The 15,663-nt window shown below is 45.0% G+C and overlaps 1 protein-coding gene and 1 long non-coding RNA gene across 2 annotated transcripts in view; one reads left to right on the forward strand and one right to left on the reverse strand.

Annotated features, from left to right (window-relative positions):
- Positions 1-15,663, reverse strand: part of LOC147216591 (uncharacterized) — a 92,815-nt gene that overhangs the window by 13,145 nt on the left and 64,007 nt on the right. The gene's annotated exons all lie outside the window — the stretch shown is intronic.
- LOC147216592 (GDNF family receptor alpha-4-like) overlaps positions 1-15,663 on the forward strand; it is a 30,599-nt gene that overhangs the window by 10,136 nt on the left and 4,800 nt on the right. Inside the window, exons 2-7 of the mRNA XM_086177484.1 lie at positions 5,669-5,935; positions 6,014-6,106; positions 6,400-6,769; positions 10,276-10,385; positions 10,812-10,946; positions 14,919-15,055. Of these exons, the coding sequence (XP_086033610.1) occupies positions 5,669-5,935; positions 6,014-6,106; positions 6,400-6,769; positions 10,276-10,385; positions 10,812-10,946; positions 14,919-15,055 (1,112 nt within the window). The remainder of the gene's footprint in view (positions 1-5,668; positions 5,936-6,013; positions 6,107-6,399; positions 6,770-10,275; positions 10,386-10,811; positions 10,947-14,918; positions 15,056-15,663) is intronic.

Raw genomic sequence — 15,663 nt, forward strand, 5'->3', positions numbered from 1 at the left:
ATGTCTCGCCGGAAAGTCAAGTCGGATTTTATCCGTTCGTTTATTCACGACTGTTTTCCGCGGCTGCAGGGAACATCCTTGAGCCGCCGGCGGTCATTCTTCATTCCGTTCTTCGCCAATCATCCAAGCCAGAGGGAGGGAGGATCCATTGCTACTACTAGCACCGGTAGTGCTACATGCTAATAGCCAGTGGCAGGCCGTGCATTTCACCCGTAAGCCTTCAGTAGTGCTCCATTTATTATTCTACCACTTAAAAACTGTTTTATGGCTTTAAAAACCATCTTAATATGAAGAAATGCCGTATAAAGAGCCGTTACATAGCAGAGATAACTCTTGTAGCCAAACAAACCACATCAATTTCTTCTCTTCCTTCAGCCGTCGGGGGTTGACAAATTAACGATTATATCAACGCAGCTATATTTGTGTTTGTGCAGCTTGTGACAGATGCAGCCTGCTAGCTCTGGCTTGTACACTCTCTGACTATTCAGTAAAAGGTCGTGTGACATGTTGACATTACCGTAGCCTTCTAGAAGGCCTTGGCGCGTTGCCACTCAAAATCCGATTGGTTGAAGCAACAGTTTCATCGGCACTTATATTTTGCTAGAGCGCCTGTGAATCTCATTCTGCAGGCCTCCAGGCAGATTTCTTTAACTTTGACCCTGCCTGGTAACAAATAATGGCTAAAATGTGATTGGTTGAATGCTTGAATATGAAAATAAATGGCTGGAACCAGCACAGCCAGGGAAAAAGCGACGAAAGGAAGCGAACAGACCCTTTGTAATTATTTAACATGTATTCATGGACAAAATAGAAGTAAAATCAGTCTGTGATTCAGATATTTTTTAGGCCAGCAGAGAAGGCCTTTCAGGCCCTGATGGCCCAGCGCTGCTAATAGCTGACGTGAACATTAGCTTTAATAACCCAGCTCGCCCCTGGAGGAGGGGGATGGGGTTTAGCTCTGATGTCATCGGCTGACGCGAACCAATAAAACAACACAAATCACAGCCCGCCGACAGAAAACACCTCCACGACGCGCTGATTTTCATTTCCTGGACGTGTTTTTGTTTGCGTCGCCGGCGTGCTTTCCGTTATCGGCCCCGGTGATTTGCGACGCGACGGCCGGGCCTCGCCGTTGTCACGGCTATTCTTCAAAACGCGTGATTTCAATGCATATAATTATTTGGAATTATATAGTCACGTCTGATAAATTTAGGACCAGACACACACACACACATGCACGCTTCCCCCCATAATTTCCGCATACGGGTCGGACAGAAGATAAATTTGCCTAAAATGATTCACTCTCGGCGAATGGCGGTGTGTGTGGTTTGTCATTTATGGTGTTAACCTTCATCAGCTCTGCCTCACAAATCCTATTAATCACCCCGGAGAGAAATCAATAGAGTGTATTATAGCTCACATATCACAGTAATTCATCCGTGATTCGGCTCCTCTCCTCTCGTCTTTCTTTAAACACACACACACACACACACGTGCGCGCGCACACACACACACGACTGTTATCCCTAACCCGTCAATTGTTTTAAACAATTTGTCGGATTTCTGAGAGACGGGTTGAAGTTCTTCTGAACGTATGGAAAACTACCAGGCCTGATGGACATGTGTGTTGGGTTGTGTGTGTGTGTGTGTGTGTGTGTGTGTGTGTGTGTGTGTGTGTGAGAGAGAGAGAGAAAGACACCGGCAGACAGAAAGAGTGAGATGGAGATAGATAGCAGTATGTGAGGAGATGGAGAAAGAGTGAGCCGGGGTGTGTGTGTGCATGTGTCCGTGCACATGTCTGTGTGTGTGTGTGTGTGTGTGTGTGTGTGAGAGAGAGAGAGAATGAGACAGTTTCAGTGTGCATGTGTGTGTGTGAGAGAGAGAGAATAAGAATGATACAGTGTGAGTGTGTCTGTGTGTGTGTGTGTGTGTGTGTGTGTGTGTGTGTGTGTGTGTGTGTGTGTGAAAAAGAGAGATCGTGACAGTGAACCAGACAGTGTGGGGGGATAGACGGAGTGTCAGTGTGTGTGATCGAGAAAGGGATAGAGTGTGTTCTTGTGTGTGAGAGAGACAGCGAGGGTAAAAGTGTGTGTGTGTGTGTGTGTGTGTGTGTGTGTGTGTGTGTGTGTGTGTGTGTGTGTGTGTTTGTGTGTGTAAATGAGAGCGAGAGAAAGAGAGAGACAAACATAAAGTGAAAGATGGTGAGAGACAGGCCTTTTTGAGTATGCATGCATGTGTGAGTGTGTGTGTGTGAGTGTGTGTGTGTGTGTGTGTGTGTGTGTGTGTGTGTGTGTGAGACATATAGCGTTACACTTAAACATTGGTCTGCTACCAGCAACCGAGACCCAGATGTAGGATCTCAGAGATGGAGATCCAGTGTGAGGATCCCAGTGGATCAGGATTCCTCACGCTGGCCAGGTAAACACAGACAGGTAGCCATCGCTCCCACATGCCTCCCCCTTTCGCTAACACACACACACACACACACACACCTGTGACGCGGCGCCAGAGCGTATCCTCCGCTTATGATATATCTGGCGCCTAAGTGAGATGTGGACGTCACGCGGCGCCGCAGATTACAAAACATGCAGCAGCGGAATTGGATTTTTGCAGCAGAGCTTTGGCTCCGCCAACCAGCGGGGGCCTAATCGAAGTGTGTGACCGATCTAACACAATGCCATGTGTGTGTGTGTGTGTGTGTAATGTATGTATTAGCATTTCACCTCAGACACGAGCGGTTGGTGTGTTTTGGGGACGCGTTCCCCCTCCCCCTGTGTTAACACACTCATTGAGGGTTTTCAAAAATCCAATTTTCCCCGAATGCTACACGAAAAAACAGATTTTTCGGATAAGAAAAACAGAAAAAAAAATAACGTCTTTCGTCTCGTCGGGCTCGGCGTTCCTCGGCGCCGTGTTGTCGGCGTGTTATGAATTAGTGATCGTTGCTGCTTCCGGTCACCGGAGCAGACTGCAAATCAGAAAACGCCCTCAATGTTTAAAACGCCGCCGGTGCGTCCTGCCGGGGAAAACAAACAAACCGACGCTGGATGAGTGAGATTTCCATCCATCTCCCGCGGCGGTCGTCTCCTCGCGACCCGCGTGAACCCCCGGCGGACCTTCTGACAGAAGACCAGACGGTCAGAAGCAGCAGAAGGAGACGGTGATCCGTCACGGCGGGAAACATCTAACCTTTCCTTCGCCAAGATGATGTATTAGCACGCGCGCTTCCGAGAGCGGACACGATCGGACGCGTCCGCGGTCGGACGGTTTCCCGGGTAACGGTTTACCGGCCCTCCGTTCTGGGATGGAACGAGCGGTCGTCATGGGAACGAATGTCCACGGTTTGATTCCCGAGATTCTCCCGGTCCGCGGAAGTTGAGCAAGAGTCTCGAAGTGATTCCAGGAAATACAAACAGAGACAACATTCACTCTTTTATTCTCGTTATTTAGAGACAAACATTTCATCCACCTGCCATATAGCGACAAATGTTCATCCTTTCACTCAGAAGTCATATAGAAACATCAAAAAGTTCACCCTGTCATTCACACGTCATGGAGAGACATAAAAACATTCACCCTGTGATTCAACACTCACTCATCATGCGTCATCTTGACATTAACATTCACTCTTTCATTCACATTATTTCGAGACATTCACCCTCTCACACCTCATCCACCTTTTATATAGTGACAACATTCACCCTTTCATTCACTCCTCATATAGACATAAAAACATTCACTCTTTTATTCACGACGTATAGCCACAACATCCACCCTTTCATTCACAAATCTTATAGAGACATAAAAACATTCACTCTGTCATTCACACGTCATAGAGACAACAATCACTCATTCATACGTCATCTTGACACAAACATTCACTCTTTCATTCACGATATGTCGAGACAAACATTCACCCTCTCACGCGCTCATCCACCTTTCATATAGTAACAACATTCACCCTTTCATTTACTCCTTATATAGACATAAAAACAGTCACTCTTTCATTCCCACGCCGTATAGTGACAACAGTCACCCTTTCATTCACAAATCATATGGACATAAAAACATTCACCCTTTCATTCACAAATTGGACAACACTCACTCATTCATACGTCATCTTCACATAAACATTCACTCTTTCATGCACGTTATTTCGAGACTAACATTCACCCTTTCATGCGCTCATCCACCTTTCATATAGTAACAACATTCACCCTTTCATTCACTCCTTATATAGAAATAAAAACATTCACTCTTTCATTCACACGCCGTATAGCGACAACATTCACCCTTTCATTCACAAATCATATGGACATATAAACATTCACCCTCTCATTCACACATCATAGAAACAACATTCACCCTTTCATTTACAAATCATATAGACAAAAATATTCGCCCTCTCATTCACACATCATAGAAACAACATTCACCCTTTCATTTACAAATCATATAGACATAAAAACATTCACTCATTCACATGCCGTATAGCGACAACATTCACCCTTTCATTCACAAATCATAGAAACAACATTCACCCTTTCATTCGCATGTCATGTAATGACAAACAGTCATTCACCCTGTCATTCACGCGTCCCACGGAAACACTGACTCATTTCTTGTCGACCCTCCTGGAAGACAGCAGAGTGCATGGAGGACGACGATAATGTGGACTTTTCGTCTCCTGACGTGATAAGTAGGCGCAGTATATTCATAAACCGCCGCGGCTTCAAAGTGGGTACATCCTTTTTTATTCCCTAATCAATTCATAATCCCAAATCAGAGCGAAAATGAAATGTTCTCTTTTTTTTTTTTTTTTTTTTTTTTTTACGAATCACTCTGATGCCAAAAAAAAAATGAATACCCGTTTATTTATTTTTTTTTCCTTCCTTGAATTATTGCTTCAGTCATCAGTGTTAAAATGAAATATTTGGCCAGGCGCTGAAATGATTTTTATATTTATTTTAATCTTTTACCCCTTTCATTTCCGTTTTTCATTTGCTTATCGGAAATTAAATTATTAAAATAAAATTAAAATTAAAAAAAAAATAAAAAAAAGGCAGCGCTTGAGGTTGCACGTATGGGGGGGGAGCGTTCACCAATCGGACAGTTAAGGTCTCCACTGAACCTCTGGAGAACCAGGAGGAACGTGGAGCCTTCTGGATCTTCTGGCTGCGAGGTGGAAGCGCTAACCGCTGTGCCACCGCGGAAAAAAAATATTTGTTTTTGCAGTAAGTTGTTTTTCTTCGTATTCTACTCTGGGCGTCTCCAGCCATCAGGCAGCTCACAGATTTCACTCCGGGACGATATCGTTTCTTTTTTGTTTCAAAACAGCCGCAAAAATTCGATGACTCGCAGCTGGAGACTTTCCAAAAAAGCCCAGATGGACACATAAATCCTCGACGGCATAAACAACTGTGTCGACAAAACACGCATCGATTTTTTTTTTTTTTTTTTTTTTTTTGCTTTTATTTTAAATGAAGAGAAATAGGGAGGAGGCGGGGCGGTGGGACGGGCGGTCGTAAAAAAAAAAAAAAAAACAAGGTGAGTCAACGAGGGCCGGCGATGAAGAGGAAAAAAAATGTACATCTATTAATTATAACGATAGCGCCGTTACGTCGGCGGGTTTTTACGGCTTACTCGTAACGCCGCTTTTAAATTTAAGGTTCCACGCCGGTGTCTGCGTCCCTGGACTGCCTGGTGGCGGAGCAGGGCTGCATCCAGGAGCAGTCCTGCATGGTCCTCTACCGGCTGCTGGAGTACTGCGCCGCCGAGGAAGCGGTGTCGCCCCTCAAGGCGGAGGCCCGCCTGGAGTGCCTGGAGGCGCAGAACTCCTTGCAGCGTTATCGCCCTCTTCAAGTGTGCAAATGTCAGCGCGGCTCGCGGCGCGAGGAGCACTGCCTGAGGGTGTACTGGACCGTGAGGTTCGCAGGTGGGTCGCCCCGCGTCGCCGTCCACTCCCCCGCCGGCGGGATCCTCACCGACATCACGCTCTCCGTTGCCGTTTCAGCTTACGACGAGTACGAGGTGTCGCCGTATGAGGAGCTGGAGGTGAACCTGGTGAGGAACATCGAGATGTCCCACATGGCTTCCATCATGGCAGGTACGAGATCGGGTTTAGATTCAGGACTTTAGGCAGCAAGTTAGGCTATGCAGTGTGTGTATATGTCTTTGTCAAAAAAAAAAAAAAAAAAAGAAACTCACTAACCCAAGCTTACTGTTTTGTATATTTCCTGTGCTTCGTGTATTTGCAAGTGTATTTGCAGTCCCTATGTCCTCTATTGTAAGTCGCTTTGGATAAAAGCGTCTGCCAAATGCAATGTAATGTAAAATGTAATGTAATGTTTAAATCCCCCGCGGGTGTTTTGAAAACGCGCCCTTGCCGACCCCCTCCAGCCTCCTCTCTGTCCGTGGACGGCCACAACCAGTGTCTGAAGGCGGCGCAGGATTGCGGCCTGTACGAGAAATGCGGCTCCCTGCGCTCGGAGTACGTGGTGGCCTGCACTAAGAGGACGCCGGCCTCCGACAACAGCTGCAACCGGCAGAAATGCCACCGCGCCCTGAGACGCTTCCTGGAGCGAGTGCCGGAGGAGTACAGCTTCGCGCTGCTCTTCTGCCCTTGTTCCGACACGCTGTGCGGCGAACGGCGGAGGAAAACCATCGTGCCGTCGTGTTCCTACGAGGAGAACGGGAGAGGGGAGGAGAGGCCGGGGAAGCCCAACTGCCTGAGCCTGCAGAACTACTGCTCCAGGGACGAGCTGTGCAGGTGAGAAGCCCCGAACGACACACGGCTAGCGTTAGCCTAGCCTACGGTTACGCCGCGAGGAGGCTTTCCATGTCTGCGCTCGCGTTCCTTCGCAAAAACGCGAGAAGAACGTCAACCTCTCTCCCCGGTCGTTGTTATCATTGTTATGAATATCAAAGCTGTTGTTTTGATTTTTTTTTATTTATCCCTTGCGGGAAATTCGTTGTCTGCACTTAACCCAGCATGGATGAGTTAGCACGCCGTCTAGCATTAGCGGGGCAGCACTTAGGGGTTCAGCGTCTTGCTCAGCGACACTTCGACACACGAGGAGGAATCGAACCAAGAAAGTTCGATTCCAAGGACGATCGCTCTACACTCCGCGCCTGATTTGTATCTATTAGCATGTAGCGGTTAGCACTACGGATACAGCTTTCTGTCTCTCTGACCTTCTCGGCCGGTCGAGGCAGAAGGCCGCCAACTTTTGGCTGGGATAGAACTTCATTAATCCTAAAGGAACTCCAACATTACATCCATTCACTTGAAACATGACTTTTTCTTGCTGTCAGGCTCCTTCTTGCAGAAATAGGAGGAGTTATAAAGTAGCTCTCCCTGACACCGAGCAGCTTCTTCCTCCTCTCAGACACCACCGCTAACCAGTCCAGTTCAGCTCCAAAGACGGAGCCGGCGTTCCCGACGAGCTTATTTAGCCTGTTAGCGTCGAGCACCTTCGACCTAGCGCCCCTACGGCGTGGACGATGACCCTGGACACCACCGTGTGATCAAACATCTGCAGCTTGGCTCTGCAGACCTGAGTCTACTGAGAAAGAACAGGCGCCTCTGACCTTTCTTGTATCTATGTTTTTAGTCCGGTCTACTTTATGGTCTGTATGGACACCCAGGCTTTTCTCCACATCGAATCAACCTTCTCCATCTAACCTCCTCTCTCACACCAACTACCTTCATATCCACCCTCACGACATCCATCACCATCCCTCCTCTGTCCACGAGCCAACCATCTCAGACCTTCTCTCCAAAACATCTAACATAATGGACTCCTTCCTGGTCGAAGAGAACCTCAGCATCTTCATCTCCGCGACCTCCAGCTCTGCCTCTGTCACACACCTTCTCAAGTCTCGCCACTATGTATAATGTATATACGCAGGGTGGGATGGATGAATAATGACATGTTTTCAGCTGAGATGAGAGGAGATATCTTCTCTTCTGCATGCTTTCTCTCTCTCTCTCCTCTCACATTTGGCCAAAACTGTTGAAATCCCTTCTTTTTTTTCCTCCCCTTTGCACAGTTTTGATTGCAAGACCGGTGTGAAATTTCACTTTGAGTGGCATCATCAGCCTGCCTTAAATATACTTAAAGTGCACTTGCCTATAGCTATAGGAATCCCATTTTTAGCACAGTCAGCAATCTTTTTTTTTTTTTTTTTGTCCAGTAATAGCTCCATCCTCACACACACACACACACACATGCGCGCACTTTCCGGCAAGCCTGTGGAAAGCATAAATCTGCGGTGCATCACAGCACCATACCGTAACATCTCGCAATTTCACGCCGCTCGTCTGGACTAAATCGCCCGCCGGTGTGAAAAGAACACCGGCGCCGGCGGACGAGACGTCTGCAGGCCCGAGGAAAGCGAGGGAGGATAGAAGAGGTGTCCGGGGATTTATAGAAACGGGGCTTTTTATCGCCGGAATGTGCTCCCATGCATATTCTGTTAGATTTATAGGCTCCTCCCACGACGCCCTATCTGAATGTAAATCGTACAGTAATGAATGATGTTGTGTCTCGCTTTATTATCCGTCCGCCTTCAATTAGAGCCCGATCAGAGCCGTCTTTGGTATCGGGCCTTTCGGCAGATATATCGTCCCCCGAGAAAACTTTTTGCCCGTCCAGCGAAACCCGACAAAAATGAGATTTTTTGTCAAGTTAAATCAGCATTATTGTTCATTTCTCTGCATGTACTGGACATACGGAAAGACGGAGAAGACGTTTCTCGCAATCCAACCGTGACGTGAAATGAGCAAAATAATAAGAATCATGATACGTGAATGTAAATTAGCACTGTTACATGAAACTATGAGGTATGACGTGCACGACATTCGGCTCAACAAGCTAGTAGGGAGGGTGAAGGACAAAGCTGGAGCTCTCCAGGACAATCCTCCCGCTTTAGAACAGCGTTTTTTCTTTCATGCATTAAAAAAAAAAAAAAACAGGCAAGGAAAAAATGAAAAAGTAACTTTGCAATGTATTTTTTTGCTTCAAAATTTGAAAACAAAATGATTTTTTGATGAAAAAAATTGATTGTTAAAACGATCTTTCCTTTTCTTACTTCTATAAAAAACACAAAAATAAAAGCAAAAAAACGGGCAAAATTAAAATGATTAGAAGAATAGCAATCGTTAGCTTTGTAAACATTACACTTCCTCTTACAAAAGCTAACAACCGATTTTATAATAAATTCTAGTGGCAAATTTTCCCACAGTGACAAGATTTTCTCCTTTAACTCAACAATATTTTAAGGGTTTAATTTCATCAATTCTTTTTTAATATTAATTCGTCATGTATTTTATAGAGGTTCATTACATACAGGACTATCTCAGAAAATTTGAATATTTTATTCATTTATTCTTGTCATCGCTATTGTCACTCTGTTTATGTTGTTGTTTATTTTTGGTCTATTTTCACCCTTTTTCTTTTATTTGTTTTCCATTCTGTTGTCCATTCTTATCCTTGATGTTGTTGCTGTTGCTTTTTTCTAATTGTCTATTTATATTTATATTCATATTTATTGACACTTATTACTAGTTATGCTGCTGTGCCAAAAAAATTCCCCTATAAAATTTATCTTATGTTATCTTATCTTATTTGATGGCATGAGAGAGTAGCAGCAGAGGTTTTTGTTTTTTTTTGTACAATTTAGCGCAAAGGTCAGTTTTTATAATGGTGTTTGGTGCAAAAACAGGAAAAATAAGTAGCAATGTTTAAGATGTGCAGTGTTTACGATGGAAAATAGTCGGAATATCAAACACACAACAGCGAAGATAAATATATGAAAGTGAGCAGAGGAGATAGAGTTTTATTTTATGATAAATATCCGTCGATCACTTTTGAGTGAATGATTGTTCACATCTGCTTTTTAAAGAAAGTCGTCTCCACCCGGGAGAAAAGCCATCATGTCTGTAGCTGCTGAGGTCAGCCGATATTGGTTATTGATTTTTTTTTTTTTTTGTGTCTTTTCATTTAACGTCGTTGTGCAAAGGGAAGAAAACAATTGACATTTTACGGGGAATTTGCTGAGAACACACACACACACACACACACACACCCACACACACGGTAGCCTATCTCTATTTTGTGCGTTTTCCATTATCTCCTTATTGTTTTTCAGCTCCGTCCTCGGAATTCCCCCCCCAGCACCCCGAAATGAAATTGTCGGGCCGCTTTGAAAAAAAAAAAAAAAAAAAAAAAAAAAAACAAACTCTCTTCTCCTTTCCGTGTCGTTTTGCACCAGATCCCGCTTCGCCGATTTCCAGCACAACTGCCAGCCGTCGTCCCTGTCGGCGTCCGGCTGCGCCCGCGAGAGCAGAGCCATGTGCCTGAAGGCCTACGCCGGACTCATAGGTGAGGAAATTAACGTGATGGAAAAAGATGCGTTAAGAAGCTAAATGGCCAGGGGAGAATAAAATGGAGCACTTCTCCGAGGTCTCATTATTACAAATCATCAGTAGGTGTCTAATCGTGATATTTTTCTTTTATCATTTTAATTTTGTTGCACGGAAACGACTTCCCCGAAGAGAGAGGGTAGGGAAGGGGGAGGGGAGAATAAATATTCAAACGGCGTTCCCCGCTGCCAAACTTTGGAAATTTCGCTCGCATGGCGCCTTCTCACCCTCCCTTTCCCCCCGAATGTAATCTTCAAAAGTAATTCATTTACCTAATTATCGGCGCGCACAGATGGCAAACTGTTGACTCTGACTCCGCATAGCTGCCGCCGCGGTGGCCGGAAAAAAAAGTTAGCGTCTTTCTTCGCTTCTTTCTCCGACCCAGGAACCATCATGACCCCCAACTACGTGAGCAACAGCAGCACGGAGGTGTCCCAGTGGTGCACGTGCGACGGCAGCGGCAACGAATGGCAGGGCTGCCAGCGCATCCTGCACATGTTCAGAAACAACCTTTGCCTGCGTGAGTTTCTATATTTTACCATGCGTATTTATACAAATGGGCCGTAATGGATGGAGATTCGGTTTCCCGTCTGGATGTGGTTTCTCTCTGGCCCGGATTCCACCGAATCCATTACATCCCGGTGGAATCGATGCCAGGGTTTTTTTTTGTTTTTTTTTTTGTAAATCACGTTTTTTTGTTTTGAGCGGCGATGCATTCGCCCTGTTAAGTGCGAAGCGACCGACGGTTTGGTGTCCGGTTTTTCCCGGATCTTCCTTTTTCCTCATCTGGAAACATGATAGGACAAAGGACGCAGGTCGGCGCTGAGCTGCAGAATCCCAGCATCATTACGGGTGATAAGGTTGAACAGCTTTGTACAATTTCACACTCACGCCCCCCTCCATGCTATAGACCTAAATGCTGTCTTTCCTTGTGCACCGAAGTGTGCGATTGACTTGTCAAACTCGTATCTCAAACCCTTTGAACCGAAATACTCGACCAGAGGATCCGTCCGTGGAGGGTAACAGTTGTGGGAAGAGCTAAAAGGATAGTTTCCCCGAACAGCACTAAAGGCATGATTTGTATTTCAGCTGAGTGTTGGGCTTTTAGCGTTAACCGTGTGTTAGCATGCTACCGTAGTTAGCCAGGCAACATGTTATTGTTTGCACTATCCTCTTCGTGAGATGGTTTTTGAATATGTATTACAGTGCTACTGTAGTTAGCCAGACAACACGTTGACTATACGCCTGCATGTTGTCGTTTGCGCTATCCTTCATATTGAACGGTTTAACTTTGTTAGCATGCTACCATAGTCAGCCAGGCAACATGTTCACTATGTCCCTGCAAATCGTTTGCACTATTGTCCCTGTTAGATGGGTTTAACTGTGTTAGCATGCTACCATAGTCAGCCTGGCAACACGTTAACTATGTATCTGCATCTAGTTGTTTGCAAAATCCTCAGCGTTGGACGGTGTTAGCATGCTATTCTAGTTAGCAGTCGACGTGTTCACTATGCGCCTGCTTGTTGTTGTTTGACCTATCTTCTGTGTGAGATGGTTTTTGAATATGTATTAGCATGCTATCATAGTTAGCTGGACAACATTTTGACTATATGCCCGCATGTTGTTGTTTGCGCCATCCTGCATGTTGGACGGTGTTTACTGTATGTTAGCATGCTACCGTTGTTAGCCTGGCAACATGTTAACCATGTACCTGCATGTTGTTGTTTGCGCTATCCTTCATATCGGTTGGTGTTCACTGTGTGCTAGCATGCTATCTAATTTAGCCAGGCAACATCTTCACTATATCCCTGCATGTTGTTATTTGCATGTTCCTTCTTGTGCGATGATGTTAACTATGCATTAGCATGCTACTGTAGTTAGCCTGGCAACATGTTAACCATACACCTGCATGTTGTCGTTTACAAATTCCTCAGCGTAAGATGTTAGCATGCTGCTACAGTTAGCAGGCGACGTGTTAACCATGTGCCATCCTCAGTGCCTGATGGTGTTAGCATTGCTACTGTGCTTAGCTTTGTGATTTGCGATCAGAATAATGCAACCGCGTGTTTCTCTCTTTCCTCCATGCCGCTAGATAAGATAAATAAATTGAAATTTAACTCGCAGAAATAGTGTCCCTTTATAATGCAAATCTGGGCAATCTGACAAAGACTTTGTTTTTCTTGCACACATCATTTATATTGTCAATATCTCTCAATTTTTCACACCCACTGGCAAATTTCTCTTTTCACTCGCCAAAAAGCGAATTTGGGTTTTTTCACGCTTTTGGTAATTCACGCAGTGGCACAGTAGCTTTTAATCATTTTCAACTATATTGTATCTGAGAGACAATAAGACTCCTTCATGCGTTACGAAGTCAATGGAGAGCGGTGGATTGTTCGCCCCTCAGGTGTTGCCGTCTCGTCTATTAACCCACGTCTTACAAAAACTCTATTTTTGACGCGCTCCCTCACATTTCGGCGCACTTTCATGACACGCGGCGGCGGCTATATTGGCATCCGTCTGACCCGCGTCCATTATCTGTATCCGCGGTCTGCCGAGCGAGGCGGCACAGCCTTTTGCTATTCTGCCCCCCCCCGTCCTGGAAGACACCCCAAGCTAACCGCCAGCTGGAGCTGATTAACATCACTGAATTTAAAACATTAATGGAACGCAAATCATTTCTGGATATCTCGCCGTTTCCAAGCCCGGGGAGGGAAAACAGAAATCTAGCACTTTGTATTTTTTCCATGTTTGCAGCAGACGCTGCGGCACGTTTCTTTGAAAAGCTTGGCTCGCCGCCGCGACAAAGAAGTTTGCGGTTTCAGGATTCAAGAATGTGGAAATGTGTTTCGCTGTCCAATGAAGTTCTTACTTTGCTGCCCATTAGTATTCACAATAAATAGGTAGTGTAAACATTATTATAAATATGGCGTGCAAAAAGTTAAGCTAGTGGACGCTAGTGGTTTAATTCACTCATATATTCATTAGATAGAGCAACGCAACCATTAGAAGTTCAAGGTGGAGGTGGGACTCCATCAGGGATCAACTCTGAGCCCCTTCTTGTTCGCAATGTGATGGAAAGGCTGACAGATGAGGTTAGACAGGAATCCCCATGGACCATGATGTTTGCAGATGACATTGTGATCTGTAGTGAGAGCAGACAACAGGTAGAGGAACATCTAGAGAGGTGGAGGTATGCTTTGGAAAGGAGAGGAATGAAGGTTAGTCGCAGCAAGACAGAATATATGTGTGTGAATGAGGGGAACTCGGGTGGAACGGTGAGGCTACAGGGAATGGAGATCAAGAAGTTGGAGGATTTCAGGTACTTGGGGTCAACAGTCCAGAGCGTAGGAGAGTGTGGAAAAGAGGTGAAGAAACGGGTCCAAGCAGGTTGGAATGGGTGGAGAAAAGTGTCAGGGGTACAAAGAGATTGAAGACTTTCAGCCAGAATAAAAGGAAAAGTGGACGAGACAGTGGTGAGACCAGCGATGCTGTATGGACTAGAAACTGTTACAATAACGAAAAGACAGCAGGCAGAACTAGAGGTTGCAGAGATGAAGATGTTGAGGTTCTCTTTGGGAGTGACCAGGATGGAGAGGATCAGGAATGAGTATCAGAGGAACAGCACATGTTTGATGTTTTGGAGAGAAGGTCAGAGAAGCCAGACTGAGATGGTTGGGTCATGGACAGAGGAGGGATAGAGAATATATTGGTAGACGGATGCTGGAATTGGAGCTTCCAGGCAGGAGGTCTTGAGGAAGACCAAAGAGAAGATTTATGGACGTAGTGAGAGAAGATATGAAGGTAGTTGGTGTGAGAGAGGAGGATCCAGAGAATAGGGTTAGATGGAGAAAGTGGATTCGCTGTGGCGACCCCTGAAGGGAAAAGCCGAAAGAAGAAGAAGAATTTGTCACAGGGGTGCAGGAAATGTATGACCGAGACAAAGTGATGATTGAGATGGTTTGGACATGAACAAAGGAGTGTTCATGGTGAAGATCTGGGTAGAAGGTTGCTGAAGGTGGAGCTGCCAGGCAGGAGGTCTCGAGGAAGACCAAAGAGACGATTTATGGACGTAGTGAGAGAGGATATGAAGGTAGTTGGTGTGAGAGAAGAGGATACAGAGAATAGGGTTAGATGGAGAAAGTTGACTCGCTGTGGCGACCCCTGAAGGGAAAAGCCGAAAGAAGAAGAAGAAGAAGAAGAAGAAGAAGAAGAGCAACGCAACCTTTCATTCATTCACACAACAAAGGAAATAACGCTCTCTGAGCTGCTCCGCTGTCTTAAACATGTCATAAAAATGGAAAAGAAAAGAAAAAACGGATCCAGGAAGGTCACAATTTTAGACGGAGAGCCGCCATTTCCTCCGCTCGACGCTCCCAGCGTCAAATGCACTCAGTCGTACTTCGGCCGCGTGTTTTTTTTTTTTTTTTTTTTTGTTAAAGTGCCGCTCAAGGCCGGCTAGTGAAGCGCTCCCCCGCTGCCGCTATTTCAGGGGGCGCCATCAGCTCCATGGGGATCTCCGCACCTCCTCTGGTGGAACACACTCCCGTGCCGGCCTCCCAGCCCTCCTCGCGAGTTTACCAGGAGAGGGTCCACCTCGGCGTCGACGCGCTCCCGGATTTCAACAGCGTGAGTATCGGCCAATCGGATGGAGGTGGAAGAAGAGCTCGAATCGCTCATTCGCGGCGGCGTCACGGAAGATCAGGGAAGAGCGGTTCAGCTGTTATGAAATGAAATATTGCACACTTATGAATATATATACAGAGAAATTATTAGGATTTACAGTAATTGGGTGAGATTTTTTTTTTTTTATGGTTTAAGGGAATCTCAAAATCTTAAACCATAAAAAACAAACAAACATCCACTTATTGTAAATCGTAATAATTGATCTATATATATATTCATAACTGTGCAATATTTCATTTTATAACAGCTGCATGTGCTATATTTTTTCATACTCTTGTAAATTCTTAATTCGTAAGACCTTAAGACACTTTATGCCTTGACTTGTTACTTAGACACTTTATAGTTTTATGAGATGAGATGAGATGAGATGAGAACAACTTTATTAATCCAGAAGGAAATTGTTGTGCCAGAGTTTCAAGTAAAAAAAAACAACATAACAGTAATAGATAATAGTAGAAAGGAGGAAGAATAAGAAATATAATGAAATATGAATTTTATTTGTATTTCTTATTTAATATTATATTATTGTATATCTTATAATATCTTATTCT

This window comes from Fistularia commersonii, chromosome 29 (assembly GCF_037954325.1).
Source record: "Fistularia commersonii isolate RoL2024-O1a breed Wild chromosome 29, RoL_Fcom_v1.0, whole genome shotgun sequence".
Lineage (NCBI taxonomy): Eukaryota > Metazoa > Chordata > Actinopteri > Syngnathiformes > Fistulariidae > Fistularia > Fistularia commersonii.